The sequence below is a fragment of the Egretta garzetta genome, unplaced genomic scaffold (genome assembly GCF_000687185.1).
Source record: "Egretta garzetta isolate BGI_Z169 unplaced genomic scaffold, ASM68718v1 scaffold573, whole genome shotgun sequence".
Lineage (NCBI taxonomy): Eukaryota > Metazoa > Chordata > Aves > Pelecaniformes > Ardeidae > Egretta > Egretta garzetta.
Window position 1 is genome coordinate 1068291 of NW_009259180.1, and position 19057 is coordinate 1087347.

A 19057-nucleotide genomic window follows, 5' to 3' on the forward strand; every position below is an offset into this window, starting at 1 on the left:
GTCACGTGGCCTTCTGCAGAAAGCTTGTCTGAACAAAATGCTGCCCGCCTGGGAAGCACCGCCCAGCCCCCTCCGAAGCCCTCGCAAAACCCAGTGTGCGGACGACTTAAACACCTGCCCATAATATTTTTAAAAGCTTAAATTAGATTTGCCTATAACGTTTAAATAGAGGATGCCTTACTTAGGGGTTTAAACTGCTTAGCCAGTTGTTGACTCGCAGAGCTCTTTTATCTACAAGAGGCTTTTTGTTAGCCAATTTAGCTTTAAAGCGTCTTCAGAAGGCAGCACCGGCAAATTTTAGGCAAGCTCTCCCAAAGCCGGATATTCTGACAGCAAAACGGAGCAGACAAGGAGCGGCTCTTCCTCCGCAGGCTGTGAGCCTGGCCACCCGAGGGCCCCATGGCCACCTTCTGATGGAGAAAAATGTTCGAACCAGCCCATCCCCACTGACGATGTCCGTGCACAGACCCCCACGACTTCGGGTGGGATTTGGATCTGGCCCGTGCTCAGCAGTGAGACAAAGGGCTCAATGCCGCTCGCAGGGACTGTCCCAGGGGAGTGCTCCCCTGAGGTACAGCAAGCTCATCAGCAGGCTTCTCATCAAGCAAAATTCCTGCTAGCTCTCCAAATTTGTCCCCTGGGCACATGGGCGGCACTATGCGGTCACCAGGCTGTCGTAGCAGCTTCGAGCAGAGGCAACCCAAAATGGAGTTTACCAAAACCAGCTAAAAAGCTTTGCCATGGTGAAAATACGGCCATGAGCATGATCTGGGAGATTAAATGTTTGTGCAGGTCTGTTCCCAGATTTTGCGCTAAGGACGTGAAATACCTATTTGAAGCCACAGTCTTGTAGAATTTGGAGAAATTCATAGTATGCCATTATCTGAAAAGAATAGGCTTTTCTACTTGGTCATTACTTGGATTATTTTGCTGAGTATGAAAACTTTTTAAAATTAGCTGTTCATTTTCAAATTGCTAACCGGCTTGATTTCCCACACTTGTCTATTTTTATCACATTCGGATGGTGCCTATTACTGGGAGCTGGGACGGCAGAGGTTTAATTTGTGTCATTAATGTTCTAAATAAAGACGCCTGCCCGCCACGCAGCCGGTGGCTTCACAGGGACGTGATGCACCAGCTTGCTGCCCCACTCCTGGCAGGGACTGGGTTTTAGCAGCAATGCCCATGGCTGGGACCCAGGGAAAGGGACCTGGCATGTCTGGGGGCATGCCACAGCTCACGTAGGTCCCAGCAGAGCCCCCTGTGGTGGCCTGGTGGCTCTTGCGCAGAGGTGGTAGTGCCGGTTTTGGACCACGAAGGGGTTGCCAGTTATGTCCTCCTTACCCAGGGGGTGATTTTCACCTTCAGGGGGCTTGTCCATGCTGGGCAAGTGGGGCTCAACCCACCCACAGCACCAAGGGTGGCACCTGGGAGCCTCATGGAGGCCTTTGTAGGGGCTGATGCTTGGCTGCTTTAGGCTGGTTTTGGAAATAACGTTAGTGGGGGAGGCTTCCCCACACAAGGGCCTTCTGTTAGAGCAACAACTGCCTCCCTTGGGGTGAGGCGGGTGGGAGCCTTCCCACTTTGCAGCTGCTTCTACTTACTTTGAACAAGAACAGCAGAAATGTCGGTCCTCCGTGCCGCCTGTGAGGTGTCTGGGATCACCACACGTTCCCTTGTTTAGGGTGATGATCCTCAGGGATGGGGCAGTACTTTAGGAAGGCAGAGGGAACCTGTGTCCCACTGGTCGGCAGGAACAGGGCTACCCTGGGGGCCCGGCTGTTCCCCTGGAGGGGCCACAGTGACGCTTTGGCACCTCGTGAAGCCTCGCAGGTTTTCTAGCACCTGCACCATTTTCTAGCTGAACCCCCTTTTTACTTCCTGACATGATTAAAAAAAATACGTTCTGTTGTGTAAAATGGCTCTTCTTCAGCATCAGTCCAGGGAGAATTATAGTTTGTAATTGCACTGACAACACAGAAGGGTATGACAGGTAAAGCCTGAATTTAAAAGGAAAAAAAAAGAACACAAAAGGAAGCCTATATAAAATATTTGTTGTGGTCCTCTCTGATCCTTTCAAGATCCTTGGAAAAAGATTCCTGCACTGTGAAGATGTTTTATCTGACTGGGCACCTCCCCACACCTCTCTTCAATACCTGAACCAAAACATTCAAAGTAAGAGACTGTCATAGCGGATGACAAGAAGGAGGAGATGAACACTTACAGTTCATAAACCTGACCTCTTCTCCTCTGCCAGGCAATTTCCCAGATATATATGACAGGGAGCGTGAGGGAGGGCGTGTATGGAAAGTATTTCCACAGCTGAGCTCTTCTTAGAGAAAAACAGATCTGTTTATTAATGACTGTTTTTCACCCTAACGTTTCTAATGGCCAATTAAAGAAGCTCCTTGAGCCTCCTTTTGTTTCAGACTCTTCTCATTCCCAAGAACAGGAAAGGGTGTTTTTAGGGTTATTCAGCCTCCTTTCTTTAAAATCCTCTCTGGGCCCTGGCTGGTCAGGAGATAAGATCTTTTCTGTTAGTATCTGTCAGAGTTGGTAAAGAAGAGCACCAGTGTTTGGTAGATAACATAAAGCTGTAAACTTTCAGTCGGGGAAGTCTATCTTGTATATGTCAGGCAGTGCTTATGTTTGTGTTTATGTTTTTTTGGTAGTCCAAAAAAGAAATTATGTCTTTTCAGATTATTGTGATTTAGTGAGCCTCATGAGACTACAGTATCTTCTGCTCTGGCTAAACCTGGTGCGCATTTCTTTGCTGTGTTGAAAACATAGCTGTAAGGAAAAATAAGGCTGTTGCCTTGGCCACTTTGTATGGTTCCTTGTAGAGTTCCTCCTCCCTGTGAGTTAAGTCAGATTATTCCACCCTGTTGACTCTTCTTGAGCTAGGCTCCGGCTAGACTTCACCTTAAGGGGAAGTGATCACTTTGCAAAACCACAATCTTGTTAGTCATACCCCTGCCAGGCTAAGAGCGGCTAGAGAAACCCCTCCTTGATTCAAGCCAAAGTACTTCATGGATGGACTGGGGCTCAACTGGAGACAGCACTTGACTGGTATTTTGAATAATGCAGTCTAGACTTTCAGTGCTTGATGTTTTTTATAAAGCTGCTTTTCCTGTCAAGTGGCTGCCTGGGCATCTGATCTTTCCTTTAAAAATAGTTTTTTAGCTCTCTTGACTGGGAGGAAAGCTGTGAAACCATGAGAAGGTTTAACTCTTCCTCAGCCACAGCTGACGGCTGCATAGGACTGTGTTAATGGGCAAGGGATGGCTGGAGTGACCTGTGCTGTGACCATGTATCTGAAACACCTTCAGTGCAGACAGAGGGACAAGAGAAGACAACGCATCCTTTACATCACCTTATAGAGTCATTGACCTTGTGGAGTCACCAGCTGCTGCTAAGGACAATCTGACAATGCTTTTTGCACCAAAAAACTATTCTGGGTCTTAATGTATGCATGTACTTAAAGATATGCAAAGAAGGTACTTTCTGGAGGGGGGACGTTCCCCAATTAAATCAAAATGTGCATTTAGAAATATGAAAATGTTCAGACCACCTATCATACCAGTGATTGCGGGAATATGATGATCTCTGAATCTCACTGGATCACAGAGGGCTGCTATTGCAGGCTACTACCCCTTCAGGCTCCCCATTGGCAGGTGGTGAAATGCATCTTCTTGGTTTTCTTTTAATTTTTGTGCACTTCTTTACGGTCTGCTAGCCTAGTACTCATTGAAGGGACACTGCAGAGGCGTAAAAAGTACCAAGCAAGAAGGTTTTGGAAAACTCTTGTCCAAAGTACATTTAGTATGATGTGCCATCATTGTATACCTTTTCCTCTCCCTTCTCATTGCCGTGGCGTCAGGCTTTCAACCTCTCTGTCGGTTCCTTTTCCCAAACTGTATGATATTTTTCCACTGTAGAACTTTTCCTTCTAATATTAATGAAGAGTAGAGCAGCTCCATTTCTATCCATGCCCAACACCTGCAAATGAATTTGCAGTCCTGTCACTGTGAGGTAGGTTCTGTTACAGCATAAGGACATAGGGGGACAGCCGCCACTATGAAAACTAATTCTCCGTATTTGAAATGAACTGTTTGGATGATGAGAAGGAGCATGAGAACAGAGAGATAAAGAGATTGAGCATTCCCTGTTTTCACCTCATGAACACAAAGGCTCTTATTCACTGCAAATGGCAAGTACCTTGCAGGCACGACAGGCTGCAGAACTGCTGTCCAGCCAAAAGACAAGGTCTTTGCTTGAAATTAGATTACTAGCTGCTCCTTTTGTATACAGAAATCCCTCATTTGTGTGCAGAAATGTTGCTTGCTTGTGCAACTGTTTGCTCACATAAAATTTACCTCTTGAAGTTTGTCCTGAAGAGACCTGCTGAAGAGTTACAAACCTCACATCACCATTACAGTGGTGCGTGGCAGGAAAGCTGGGGCACAGTCCGGACCAAAACAAAAAGGGAATCGGAGAAAACACAGCTCTACTCTGAAGCATGTTGATATTTCATATTCTAGTACCCATTTAGCAAACCAACCATGGAAGAGACAGGATCTGTGAGACATTTGATACAAAGGGTGTAAAATAAGGCTCAGAGGGGAAGACAGAAGGAAAAGGGAAAATGAAGGTCCACTTTGACTAATTGTGTTCAAACTTCCAGTCAACAAAATAGCCTTCAGACATAGGCATGTTACTCCAAAACTTCCCTGTCTCCTCCTCACATCAGACTGAAAGAGCCTGAGTCCCTGGCTGATACAATAACTTTCTGCACTCCCCAGCTATGTATGTTGGTGGGTGACAAGTTATTTTCTTAACCTTCCCATTTTCAGCTTGCTACTAAATCAGTTTTTTAATTTTCTACACAGAGGCTACTTATCCCTTGCGCTGAATGCAAATGACTCCATAACTTAGGACTTGTTGAACAAGTATATTTAAGTTAGTACAACTCATGGAGAAGTAACAAAATATGCAGTGAAAATAAACAGGCCACCACATAAAACCGTGTTATCTTCGATGTCAGCAATATTTAGGAAGGAAATTATTTGGAAAGAAAATGTTAGTGTGTATTATGTGCATAATGTGTGACTGAAAAAGAGTAAAATAGCCATTTTATAAACTTGGAAATACTACACATTTCCAAGAGAAATAGAGCTCTAAATAACAAACCACCGTGTTGATCGGCCCCACTGCAGCAGGGGCAGAGTGCTTCCTGGCAGGAAGGATAGATTTTGCTGTCCTCCTCGTGGAATTAAAACCTGGAGAAAAGCTGATGCAAAACCTCAACATCTGGGTGATAAGCACTTCGGCTCAGGTGCCACACGACCTTCTCAAGGGCAGCTGCTCCTCTCAGCAAGGGTCCAGATGGGCTGAAGGGGGCAAACGCCACCCAGCACAGTCAGAAGCAAAACCAGAGGAGCCCGGACCTTGTGTCAGCCCCCAGGATGGGGGGGTTATCCAGCAGGAGATTAGCTTGGGCACCACCGCTGACCAAGGAGGTGCCTCTCTGCCTGCAAAGAGCTGCAGGACTTCAGTGGGAAAACACTGAACCCATAGCCCTCTGCACATGGTTCACGTGGAACGTGAAATGTCTGTTAATGAGAGGGAAGAGAAATGTTGATGAACAATGATATGAACAATACTGATTAATAGTTTGCAAAGGAAAGGTGGAGTAGATGTAAGAAAACATAAGACTCGCATGCATGGAACCCATGTTTAAATGTGATATTTTGATGATGTTTATGGATGTGATGCTGCTCATCCCTTATAATGAATTCTTCTTTGTTTCAGGTAGGAATGAATTGATAGCCAGATACATCAAACTTCGAACAGGGAAGACACGGACCAGGAAGCAGGTAAAATAACCCAGTGGGGAAGTATGCATGTCAGTGAATGACAAAACATGGCATTTTTGGCTGCAGTGGCTGTCTGTGCTTCAGCTCTGATGAGATGATGTATTGACTTCTCTGTTCAGATTAAATACACGCTATTTAGAAAATACTCAAAACTCTGGAGTTTTTATGTTGGGCATCATTTCAGTGGCGGCTTGAGGATGCATTTTTTATTAACCTATGTGTACATGAAGCTATTATCCTCTGTATTTGGGGAAAAAAATTCAAAAGTTGAAGCAGAAGCATAAAGCATTGTGCCTTATTTCTCTATACGGACAATCAGAGAATATAATAATTATTTTAAGATGGTGAATAATGGAATTTCTAAAAGTCCAACCAACTCACCTGTATAATAAAGGTTATGATCCTTAGATGTGAGAGGTAAATAAATAAAAACTATCTAGCAGGACTGATCCTAATTAGTATCTTAGCTCACGGGCAGTACTTGCTACCGGATGAAAAAATAATTTAAAAAATCGCCTAAGAGCCTTCGGGCTCCTGGTCTGTGACCACAGTAAGATTTCGTTCATCAAAGAGTCAGAATAAACCTCTAACCAGTCTTAAGCCCTTTTCAGATGATTATCACATAACCGTTAACTTATCTCATGTGACTAAATCCTTTAATTTATAATACCCACAGTGATCAGCAGCCTCACAGAAGGCACACACTCTGTAGTTTATGCGGTGGTTACCAAACCCTTGCGCTCTTTCAAGATGCTTAGCAAATCGCTGAGTCCCCTCGCTTTCTCTAACATCAAGAGCCAGATTCCCCTTCTCCCCATCCATATGCATGACAAAGGAGAAGGCAGAGGCTCATACACTTACATGCTATGTGTGTTTTGTAATGCAGGGAAAGGTGACGCTGAGTCAGCATGCACAAAGATGGCCTGCTGCCAGCGCTCAGATTTACGCCACTTTGGACGGGGTAATATTTTGCCCTGGGTGGTGTCCTTTGTCAGTTAGGAAGAAAACGTATGTACAGGGGATGAAAAAAGACATGAGAAAGGAGAGAAACTGCAGCACGTGGAGAAGGAACACACAAAAGATTGGCAAAGAAATCTGAAACAAAAGACAAAGTCCCAAGTTCTTCCCTGCTATGCCCATGCGAGCTCCTGTAGTTGGGGATTACGCTGGGATCTTAAAGTTGCATCAGGAGTCAAAATGCAGATCTCGGGGCTAGATCCTGTGATGGCTTACATATGGCAATGTTCTGCCTCCGTACTTGTACATCCCTCTATAGCGATTCATAAATCAATTTAGACTGTTTAGAATAAAGTTTGATTGTTGTTACTCTTGTGTTTCAACTGAGCAATTAAACGTTACAGTTGTGCTTCTTGTATAACCTTTAACACCACTAATATCCCACTGAAAGCAAAAAAAATGAACATGTGTGAAAACTTGGTCTACATGTTTGACTACAAAATTGCTTAGTAAGCAATAGTATAGCTGTGAATTACTGCAAACTGGTTCCTGAGCTGCTTCCTGAAGAAGTCTCTGAAGGGGGCCTTGAGGGGCTGTGCTCATTTATGCATTACTGTTTGCTTCCCTACTAAAAATACAGGCTTTTTGGTACTATTGTCATGGAATACTCTTACAGAGGGAGAAAATCAAGCTTTGTTTCTGCTTTTCTTTTGCTTTGTTCTTTCCCAGACAGGAATTGTAACTAACTTAGGAAAAATGTACAACACTTGATATGGCATGCCCTGGGTCAAATAAAAAGAAGAGATTTCTCTTTAGCAGTTTTTACTTCAGGTTTTAAACCTTCACACAGAGAGCTGTAGGATGCTGAGCACTACTGAGCGATGCCAGGCAGCATCATTAAACCCTCATCATCATAGCACGGATTTCTGTACATGTCTGAGTAAATAGGAATGTGAATCTGGGCCCAGACCCTTCCCTGCACAGGCAACAACTTCTGACCAATAGCTGGTCTAGTGCAGGACTGGGTTTACACAAATTTAACAAAATGTAATGACAATGGGCCAAACCTGGACATCGCTCAAGCTGATGTCAAGTTACTGGTCCCCACTTGCATGACTGTTTTGTGGGCAGATTTGATGCTGAGATTACCGAGGAAGGCAGCACAGGTTCAGGGACCTATGTTGTGCCAGTGTTTTATTGTTTGTTCCAGAATTTAGAGTGTTTCAGTGGGGTTAAAATGCAGCCTGAGGCTCCTCATTGGAGCTTTAGAACACAATAAATAATGGATAAAACTTCTCGGTGCCAACTTATGTCTTGAGCCTAGTGGCAAATGGTCAGTGTGGGCATCTGCATCCCCAGCAGATGGGGTAGAAATCCTGTCGGCTCCCAGCGCGAGAGCACAGGGCCTGGCCATGGATGGGATCGGTACCAAAGCACGTGGGCTGCGTCCAACTACGAACTGTGTCTTCTATCTTGTAGCTGAATGCACAACCTGGTGGGTTACACTTCTTTTTTTTTTTTTTCTTCTTTCTTTTTTCCTTAATCACGTCACTGCAGTGATGACCTATATTGTTAAGCCTCGGTGCTAAGAGCTTGGTATCTGGCTGGGAATGTGGTATCTTTAACAGCAGAGCTTAATGAAGATGCAAATAACTTCCTCCCTTCAGAAAAGTTATTTTTTAAAAACAAAAATAGACATTTTAAATTTGATTTGCTTTTTGTTTTTCTTTTGTTTGTTGTTTTTTTTTTTTCCCCTATAAACCTGAACAATGTAGGTGTCTAGTCACATACAGGTCTTAGCAAGAAAGAAAGTTCGAGAAATTCAAGCCGCCATTAAGGTACGTTTGGCTTGCCCAGTTGTAGGGGGCTTTTCATCTCCATGGTTACAGGCTTTTCCTTTGTTTCCTCCCTTCCCCTACCCTGCAGGTGTCTAGTCACATTCAGGTTCTTGCCAGAAGGAAATCTCGTGATTTTCATTCCAAGCTGAAGGTATGCGCTTTTCTGCTTTTGGGCTTGTGGTTGCTATGCCTGTCCCTTCCTCCTCCCCGCGGTGATGGGCGAGCGCCTGGTGCTGCCGTGCCTGTAACCTCGTTTTCCTGCATGTGGTAGCTGTCTGCGTCTCTTTGTGTTTAATCTCCGGTTTCTGCACTAGCATCCACATTAAAAACGTTGTTTTAACACTGTCCAAATGCGAAGTGAACTACTCTTTGTAACAGCTCAGCACCTAAACCTGATTTTTAACCCATTAGTCATTAGTCTATTTTTTTTTTTTTTTTAACAGTTGAGTGCTAGGAGTGTATTTAAATACACAGGGTTTTTATGCAGTTGTGTAGACGCTTTTTCTTTTTTGCTTTTTCCAGAGGGGTAATTGGGGTAATTGTTTTCCGTTCCCAAATGTTTTTTGTCTGTGCTTTTGAAACACTATCAAGAATACTTAAAATAGATCATTTATTCCAAGTGCCAGAGAGCACAGTTTATCGAGATTGCTCTAACTATAAGGTGTTTCTAGAGTACAATCTAGTATCACCTCAAGTTATGTACTATTTACAAGATTCCCTGAATTTTATTTTTTTTTAAATTAAATTATTGACATTTAATCTTTGGAGAGCCTCAGTCGGAGTCCTGTTCAGGGAATATTAAGTATGTTTGCTTAATCTGACGCGATGAATTGTATATGTCCCCATTTTCCCTGGTTTCCATAGAATATATTCTAAGGCTAAAAAGAAACTCTTGGAAATGCTTAATAGGGGTTTCTTGGATTGCTTGTATTTTCAAGTTTTCCAGCGGAGATCTTGGGACCCTTTTTGTTTTGTTTTCACATTGCTTAAAAGTGGAAGAGGGGCTTTTGCAGTTTTTGCTGTTGATTTTTTCTTTTTAATAAAGAGCAAAGGAACTTTTAAATCTTTTACTTCCCTCCTTTTTTCTTTTTGTCAATTTTTTTTTTATTCCCCCAGATGAGAACAAATCACGTTTTTGTTCTAGCTGAAAAGCAAAATGTTTCAGAAAGTAATTTCACAATACTAAGCGGTGAGCACTGCGGATGCTTACCACGATCCTGGAACCGCAGCATATAAATAACAGCCTGGCTTTGTAACAGGCCTCCTTGACAGAAGCACTGGGTTTTTCGTCCGCAGTGGGCAGCATGCTGGCAAGCTTGTATGGCTGTTGGTGGCTGGCTTTTTAGCTGCACTGGCTGAGCAGTTGGGGTTTGTAAAGAACGACTAAGACAGCTTAAACATACTGCTTTTTAACCGAGGGTGCAATAATACAGAGATATGTAGCATTTTAAGCTTAAATTGTCAATCCTTGATGCCTAAAATTAAGTATGTAAATAGGTGGCCTTACTTTCAGAGGTGCTCAGCACGAGCAGCTCTCAGGGAGTTTTATAGGACTGGTGAGCGCTCAGGGCTGCAAAAATCAGGAAGCCCGCTTAGATACCAAAATGCAGGCCTAGGAGCCTAACAGAAATACTGGATTTACTGTTCTAAAATACTTCCCTTTCTGAATGCCCAAAATAGCTTAAAATATGAAGACGCTTATAAAGCAAAAAATATTTTTAAGTACTGCACCTGCTGTCTGATTTTTATTGAAGCTTTCCAAAGAAGCTAGCTAAATACAAGTAATATTTGAGACCTCTAGCCTAGATGCCATTTGCGGTAAATAGAGATCCAGAAGGATTTTTCGTTTTAAGGAGCCACCTGAAGAAGGAAAGAACTGTTAGGGCAACCAAATATTTTGTAAGGCTTCAGACCTTGCTGCTTCTTCCCACCCATCAGTGGGTTACAGCTCACCCAGAGCTGAGTAGGAAGTAGGGGAGCCGCCATTTTGCTGCAAGGAATTGATTGCTTCAGGAAAAGCCTCCCACCTCCTCGCCCTCAATAATCTGCAGGGGCATTTGCTTCAACTCTCTATGACTCCACGGTGAGGCCAGTGTGTACACTGGTGACAGAGGTTTGCTGGCCCCTGGCCTTGCCAACCTCCAGGCATCGCTGGCAGCAAAAGCCACACCAGCCCTTCACCAGCGGGTCTTGCTGGCCAGTGGGTCCTGGGCTGCTCCTCCTGCCCCTGCTCCTGGGTACTCATGCTGCCCCCAAGATTTAGCTGCCCTGGCAGCCCCGACACAGCCCTGGTGACTCCTCCCCAGCCTCCAGACAGAGGGGTGACCAGAAAGGGCGGAGCAGCCAGGCTCTGCCCGTCTCCCTCCTCTTTTTCTTGCCATTCTTGGTCTCAGTGAACAAGTTGTCATGGCATGACATCAGCCCTCTTGCCCAGGCCTCTTCCAGAGAAGTTGCAGCCTCCCGCAGACCTTTTTCTCACCACATGGAAGAGATGAAACTTTGATGCAAGAAGGTGCCGTAAGGGAGCTGCTTTTATGAGAAAAAGAGGCACCGCTTTTTCTGCCAGGGAGATGCAATTGCTTCCTAGAAGTGGGAGAAACCACTGGTTTTGGACCTGAGAAGGAACCTTGGTGCTCCAGACATTTTGTTAGCGCTACTGCTCATTTTTCTTATTATTCCTGCATTGAACCATCTGTATGGTTTTGTGTCCTTTGAAAACTGCCTGAGAAGGATATCACCGATGTGAAAGTAAGACAAAGTTAATACGTTTTGGCATCTACAAGTACCCATTGTTTCAATGGGGGCCATTTTGGCAGCAGCCTGGATTTCTCCATGAACCTCCTCAGGAAGATGATGGGCTCTTGTTCTCCTGGAGTGCATGCTACCTGTGTTTTACTGGTGAAGGGATGTCCAAGAAGCAGATAGCCAAGGGAAGCAATGATTCTGACCCAGGCCAGTCTTGCCCTTTTAACAATGAGCTGGCATGTGCAATTACTCTGTATAACCTGTGATTAATTGGTGGCATCCAGGGGAGCAGTTACTATTTAAAAAACCCGCATGCATCTCATGTCAAGTTTCCTACCTACAGCATGAAGGGCAAGCACTCTATGGATTGATGCAGAGATCCCTCATGCCAGTCCATAGCTACGAGTTTAGTCAGCTCTGACCCGAGGCCATCTCCATCTCCCGTGTTTCTTCCTCTTGCCACCAGACGTCCCTTCTGTGCACCTCCCACGTGTACACGGGGCAGGGCATTGCAGAGAAGCCGGTGGTTCCCTGAGTGCCAGTGCTGCTTTAGCTGAAATAGTTACAGGCAGGCACTTGAGGACTGCAGGGCATGGCACAGAGGCTCTTGTCCCCCAGCTGACATCCATTGCTAGCGGTTTTCTTCATAATGCCATTTCTTATTGATCTTCTGGGATGTGGCTGATCTGTCCCGTTGACCTCAGTTCCTGGTCTCTTACTTTGACAAAGGGTATAATAAATAACTTGTTCCCCAAGCACCTGCTGAGTTTATTTTATACCAAGAGAATTTTCTGTCTCTTCTGGGTCTGAATCCTACTCATGGTGAGGAGAGGACTTGGGTGAATCTTTCTGTGTTTGTCTTCTGCAAAATTCCAAATGGATGGAAAGATTTCAGAGCTATCTGCACCCATGGCATTGGATAGAGTATTACTGAAGCTTACCTAATAGATTGAAATCTCACCTGCATGCCATGAAGTCTGCTTGGTCCAGCAAAGTCCCTTTCCTTTGATGATAAGTGGCTACAGTTGCTCTGGACAGATGGATCCTTACAGCCTGCAAAAAGAGAAGTTTTGCACATAAATGCTATTGCTGCATTTCAAGACCACCAGTAGAGAATGTCCCATGAGCCTTCCAGGGATGTTGTACCTTGGAATTCTTTTTACAGGAGGAAAATACTCTTATTATGGAGATTTTAATCTTAATTTTCTGAGGTTATTAAAATCTTCCTGAAGAAGTTAGAGAAATTTTGTCTCATGAAAATGGAAAGAGAAGCTCAGATAAAGCTGTCCTTGGAGGCAGATCTGAAAGGCGGCTCCTCTTCGTGACATTTCCTCTCATGCGGGGACTGGAGGAGGCAAAGCAGAATTTTTACGCTCTGATGTTGTACTTCCATGTCAAATACACCAGTCCATAGTGTTAGGTTGCAGCATTTCCCACCTTTGCACTGACAGGGAGCCAAAGTCACTTCTGTCCATTCAGGAGAAAAGAAGGATTGGAAGTTCTGCATAGAGAGTAAAGGTCTTCACAGCAGGATATACATTATCTTAGACTTTCATTTCAGATATTTTTTCATACTGCAAGATTAATTAGACAGAGACAAAAAGAAACATTAAAATGCCTACAGTTCACATGTATTACATGTTTTAAAATCCATTATTCTACATTCTGTAGTGAGGGATAAAAAGAAAATATTGTTGTCAATTATAAAATGCTAAAGATAGCTCTATACTTTTTAAATGAACAATGATAAAAGCCTTGAAAAATTCCCTTTGATGTGAATGGAGTCTTCAGCATTTTGAAATACAATAAGATGGATTAATTGCTACTCATTAGGCAGCAAGTTGGGACAGCTTTGAATGCGCATTCTCTTCTTGGCATTAGCTATTGCCTGGCTGAAATAGCCAGCTTTTGTATTTACTCCTGTCTTCTCTAATAATAAGCAAATTGGAGATCAGGGCTAGAAACACTGAAGTGCTCTCTATCTTTTGTCCAGAACAATTGTATATTTTCATGATTTGTTTATCTTTTTGAGCTACAGCTAATTATTGCAAAGGTTATTTGAATTAATATGAGATCTGAGCAGAAATAACATCTGCAAAATTGCTTATTAGGAATCTATTTTATGTTAGTGTTACTGTAATATCCATTTTGTCAGCAAATTGTTGTTTCTACTCTTATGTCATTTTTTTCCCTACAAAAAAAGTTTTGTATTTTAACTATTGGTACAGGTTTTAGGGCTTCTTGGATTAATACTGTGTTCTGTTGTGCTTACTTTTCCTCATGCTGTCTTAGATTTTTTTCCCCAAAGTCATAGATAACGTGGTATTCAAAGCCCCATTTATCATTCTAGCATAACAGTTTTTATTTTTTGCTGTAGAACTTGTTTGAACTGATTGATTGAATTATTCTTCTGTTTATGTTGGATTAAAGAAAGTCAAGCACAAATCCTTTTGTGCTTGTCATGTAGAACTCTTGTTTCATGTGGGGCTTTTATAGATATTAAGTTTTATAATTGGATGATACTGGGGAATTATTATTATCTAATTTAACTATGTATTTTGCATTCCGAAACTAATGGGTGAAAAGTAAACCTCAAGGGCCTGATTCATTAAAAGTTATATAGTCTCTTTGCATTAGACTCTTAGCACTTACGCCTTCCAAAAAGAAAGCGTTTGCAACTGCAGCCAGAAGCAGTTGGCTAAAACATGAGGCAGATCCTGATCTCCATTACAGTGATGACATTTTAGGGGTTTAGTGGAACTAGACCAGATTGCCACTGATTGTACTCTAAATCCACCTCGGTAACATTCATTACTAATTACGAACCACAGCACAGGAGACTTTTACAAGGGGAGGGGAAGGCAGCAGTCTAAGAGTGCAGTCTGTTACTTACTACAGTGTCATTCCTGGGCAGCAGCAATCCCATCAGAGCTCATAAATTAAGTAGGGTCAAGCCAGGTCAGGGCCAGATGGGACCTATCCAAGGAATACCTTAAGCTCCAGCAGGATTTAATGATTCAGTAGGAGATACTGTCCCCCCAAGCCTCTGCTGGACCTCAGCACAGGACTCCCTAGAACACTGGGCCAAACTTTTGTTTTACATACATCAGGGTAAACCTCATTGACCCTAAAGGATTTATTCCAGCTTTACACAGCAGCACAAGTGAGAGCAAAACCAAACCCCTTCTGTCTTGGACAAGATAGGAAATCAAAGTCCTAACTATTTGTGGTCATTAAAAATCCCACAACGTTCCTGTTTAGAGTAGGGTTGTTAACCCATTTGTCCTGGCCAAATTCCAACCTGGGTAATTACTGTAATCTGCCTGTGTAAATTACCCCTGCCGTTTTAATTGGATATATTACTTTTCTTGCTGCCTAAACTGTGATGTAATACCATTGTGTGTTATTAATCAGTTACCAAGTTTCATCCCAGAAGCAGCCGCGTTGCAGTGATAGGTAGAAAGACTCATTCCCTCCTGGTTATGAGCTCTCTCCATTACGGTGTAAAAAAACCCCAACATATACTTATTTTTTTTAAGTGGCAGACAAGCTAATATTTCAATTTAAATAAACAGCTTTAAAATGTGGCTTTCCGATTTGTTTTTGAAGACTACAAGGTCTGCCTGATTATACAAGCATGGGCCACCACCTTGCAGCTCTCCAAAACGTTCCTGGAGCTGAAGGGGCTTTTTTGCCAATGGAAGTCAGGACCTCCTATGTATTTGTATTTGATTTTTAATTTTATTTCTTTAATGTTTGAATGTGATGTTAACAGCTCTTTGAGTAAAACTGATGTTCCAGCTATGCAGAGGTTCCTAAGCCTACAAAAGGTGAAACTTCCCATTGATGTGGGTTGGCCTGAGTCAATTGATGTCCAGTGGAGCTGGCAGATTTGTCACCGTTGAGAAACTTTGTAGGAGTCACTGAAACTCCTCAAGACTAGTCCTATGGCAAAGACTGTATTTCTGAGCTGTCATCCTACATATTTTTGCTTTCTTGACATACTCCTGAAAACGTAGTAAGTCAAAGAGGAGGAGATGAATGGCCACCACAAAATGTAGAACATTCTGGGGTGAAAAGCAGCAACTGGCAAGAAGGAAGACATATCCCTTCTCATGCCATGAAACAAAAGATGTTTTCTCCCTCCAAAAATCCTTGTCACTGTTCCTAAAACTAAGGATCATCGGGCTCACTGCTAATGGCGGCTAAGAGCTCCACAGGACAGTGTAAGTGTTCCTCCTTCTGTGAACAGAAGGTCTTGAAGGAAGTGTACATTTTCAAAATTTTTTCTTTAGTTCATCTGTTATGATGGGATTTACCTGCCGTAACCACTGCCGTGTAGAAGTTGGGTGTCCCAGATCCTATTCTAGTCCTTGGATAGTGATAACATTACTGGAAGTAATGCACTCCAGTTGGTTTGGATGCCTGGTAAGGAAGAAATACTTTGTAGGTCCTTACTGCCCTAACAATAGGAGGAGGTTAGCCATCTGCCTTGGACTGGAGGCTTCAGGTGGCTTAGGCGAGGTGCGATGAACTGTGTCATTGATACGTAATCTGCCGCAGGTTCATGCAACTCCCAGATACCGACTTTTATATCCCTAACAAAGCTTTTACTTTTAAATTCTCCTTTAGTTTAGATCCACCAGGCAATTATAGCAACAGAACAGCATGAGTCTGGGAACTGGGCAGGAGCACAGACACTGGCTGCACCCTCGCGTGGTGGCACTGGCGTGGCTGACCGCAGCCAGGAGGCAGTGCAGGAGAGGAGGCTGTAGTGCTGCAGGAGTTTGGAGAATAACAAGGCAGTCACAAAAGCAGTGCTCACATAGTTTTGGAGTTTACTAGGACCCAGAGGCACACATGTCCTTTGAATCATGCTTTTCACACACAGGATATCGATCCCCTGTATGTTTGGTTTTGGTAGGATTCAGCTGACTGCAGGTGAGACTTGGATGGTTTGGCATTTCCAAGCCAGCTCACCTAACAAAAAAATTGGGGGCAAGGGAACAGAAAAGTCTGGTGGGTCTAGCATCTCTGTGTTGCTTAAGGACATAAAACATTTCATGTTTTAGTGATGGAGGGTCCTTCTTACTATGCAGGAGGGCAGAGGGGTTGGCTTTCTGGAGAGCTGCATGAATCTCGGGATACTGCCACCTCTTGACATCCACCAAAGCACTTTTAGTCCAGTAGTCTGCAGACATCCAAAGGCAACCAGTAAAACATGCCCTGCGCCAACCTCCTGTGCCCACCCCCTACCCTGGGGCAGGGAGAGGTCAGTGCCAGTAGCCAGCAGAGCTGGAGCTGACTTCCAGCTCTTACCCAGTGAATTGGTTGTGGTTATATGGGGAAGCTGCAAGTTGGAGGAACAACCACATTTTTTTCATGTGGTGATGGATAGCATGTCCCCCTGCCTCCAGAAGCTGCTCTGTAGATGCACAGTAAGGTGGTCCTGAGGGTGGGACAGGTCAGAAAGCAGGGTCCAGTGTTGCAGTGCGGGAGGCAGTGCAGGTGAGTCCGCAGGTGATACTGCGGGTTGCACTTCAGGCTCGCATCCTGTGAGGTGCAGAGGGGGGATGCTGCTGGAGCAGCTACTCCCCTGCTCCACCTGCCGCTCTCCCGGGCTGCATCCCGCAGAGGCACCCGCAGGGGCTCCTTGCGCAGCTCAGGGAAGCAAGCTCAGCAGCAATCCCCTTCATTCAGTGTCTGCAGCTTTCACGGAGGGAGGCGGGGTTTATTTCCCCCCAGTGTTTTGTTGTTAGTTTTTTATCCCTTTTATTTTTTTCTTCCTTTTAATGAATCAGTCCCGAGGTGAAAATAATACGTTTGTTTAAACCTGATATTTAATGTTGAGCAAACTGCTCTTCCTTTGTCTCTTACTATTTTGTTCATATTTTGCTAAGAATCTGCTATTCTACACAAGCATTTTAATAAACTGTTTGTTGTTGTATCCAGGTAACAAGCATGGTAAGTATTTTAACTAAACCAAGTATTATGTACCTTAGCTGTGCTTGGCAGAATTTTTGGCTAGCTTTTCCTGTACTTTCAGCCTGTGCTGTTTCTAAAGGAGCTATTCAAAGGAAGAAACTGCTCACCTATAGTACTACTACATATAAGCTTTAGAGGGAGCATATGTGCAAAGTCATATATCATATATAAGAGCATGCATCTCTTGCCAGCATGCTTGCTACTTTGCTTGTAAAATAAAAAGAGAAAAAGAAAAAACCAAATACTTGCTTAATACTTGCTTGTGTTCCTTCATTCTAAGTCACGTACCTAAGTATTAGCACTTATTAATACAGTACTTCTGGATGAGGAACCCCACTTTACCAGATAGTAACAGTCTGTTGTTTACTTCTTTTACCTGACCTAAGATATCCACTTAGTTAACTCTGTTGCATTAAGAGGCTTTCCTTTTCTATGCTGTGATCATACATGATTGGCAGTGACTAGGACTCTAAGCGCTGCTCTAATACAAGTAATCGATAACCACCCATCTTTTCCTAAACTTGTTCCTGTATGCTTGAAAACAGCAGAAGTTTTGTGGCTAATTGTTTTCTTTGGGAACACTGTAAATCAGTAAAATACCACAATTGGAAGTTTAAAATGTTATTTACATTTTTGTTATCTAACTTCTAAAATACTTTTCATAAAACAGAACCCAAAATGTTTCTAAACCCGTAAGCATGAAGAAAAATCTGTCATTGTTTGCGAGTCAGTCGCAGTTCTGTGTTCTCACTTTACATTGTAATACAAAAGGCAAACTTCTCTTAGATCTAAATGATAGAGCTCAAATCTCAGCGCTCCCTGTCCTGCAGGCAGAGCCTTAGCAGCAGACCGTGTTTAGCTCAGCCTGATTTAAAATCAGCAGAATTTGCCCAGATAAACAAGCGGGCAGTAGTTTGCTCTCCCAGAGCTTCCTGCGTGTTGGCAGAGCAGACTGTGAGAATTCAGGTCTACCATGCATGTCTGAGAGGAGGTTTTGCCTTGAGGTAGTTTGAGTGTTGTTTTTTTTTTTCCTGCATGGTTTGCTATTTTTGCATTTTCTGTGTGGCTTTTTAAGTTTTTAGTTATGTGCTTGTAGCTGCAGTTCTTTAACATCATTTGTTGTGCCAAATGTTTTAAGACTCCGTGTAATTGTCATATTAAAGGATCAGACAGCAAAGGACAAAGCACTCCAGCACATGGCAGCAATGTCATCAGCTCAGATAGTCTCAGCTACTGCTATTCACAACAAGCTGGGCCTGCCAGGAATTCCCCGTCCTACATTTCCTGGGGCACCTGGGGTAAGTTGTTAGCCGAGTCCCAAAAAAATCCCTGTATTCTCTAACAATGTTCAGTAGAAAGCTAAGGCTGAATGAATGGATTAATGCTTTCACTTGTGTTTGCAAAAGGAATCATGCTTGTTCAGAAATATCCAAAATCTTTCAACAAAGAAAAAAATTGCAGGTCTGTCTGTTTGTTTTTCCTCTTTCAGTTTTGGCCGGGCATGATTCAAACGGGGCAGCCTGGATCCTCGCAAGAGTAAGTCTGAAAATTAAAATATGCTTCTATGTGCCGTGTGGGGCTGGCTTGTGCACTTTGCTGCCAGAGGATATCAATGAGGCAAGAACTTGCAAATTTTTTTAAAAATGAGGAAATTGT

General features: G+C 43.4%; 1 protein-coding gene across 3 annotated transcripts in view; it reads left to right on the forward strand.

Annotated features, from left to right (window-relative positions):
* TEAD1 (TEA domain transcription factor 1) overlaps positions 1-19057 on the forward strand; it is a 100784-nt gene that overhangs the window by 52430 nt on the left and 29297 nt on the right. Inside the window, exons 2-7 of one of the 3 annotated variants that reach the window (XM_009635649.2) lie at positions 5812-5876; positions 8609-8671; positions 8760-8822; positions 17369-17380; positions 18565-18699; positions 18891-18937. In XM_009635649.2, the coding sequence (XP_009633944.1) occupies positions 5812-5876; positions 8609-8671; positions 8760-8822; positions 17369-17380; positions 18565-18699; positions 18891-18937 (385 nt within the window). The remainder of the gene's footprint in view (positions 1-5811; positions 5877-8608; positions 8672-8759; positions 8823-17368; positions 17381-18564; positions 18700-18890; positions 18938-19057) is intronic. The other 2 variants (XM_009635650.2, XM_009635651.2) reach the window with 2 other exon arrangements.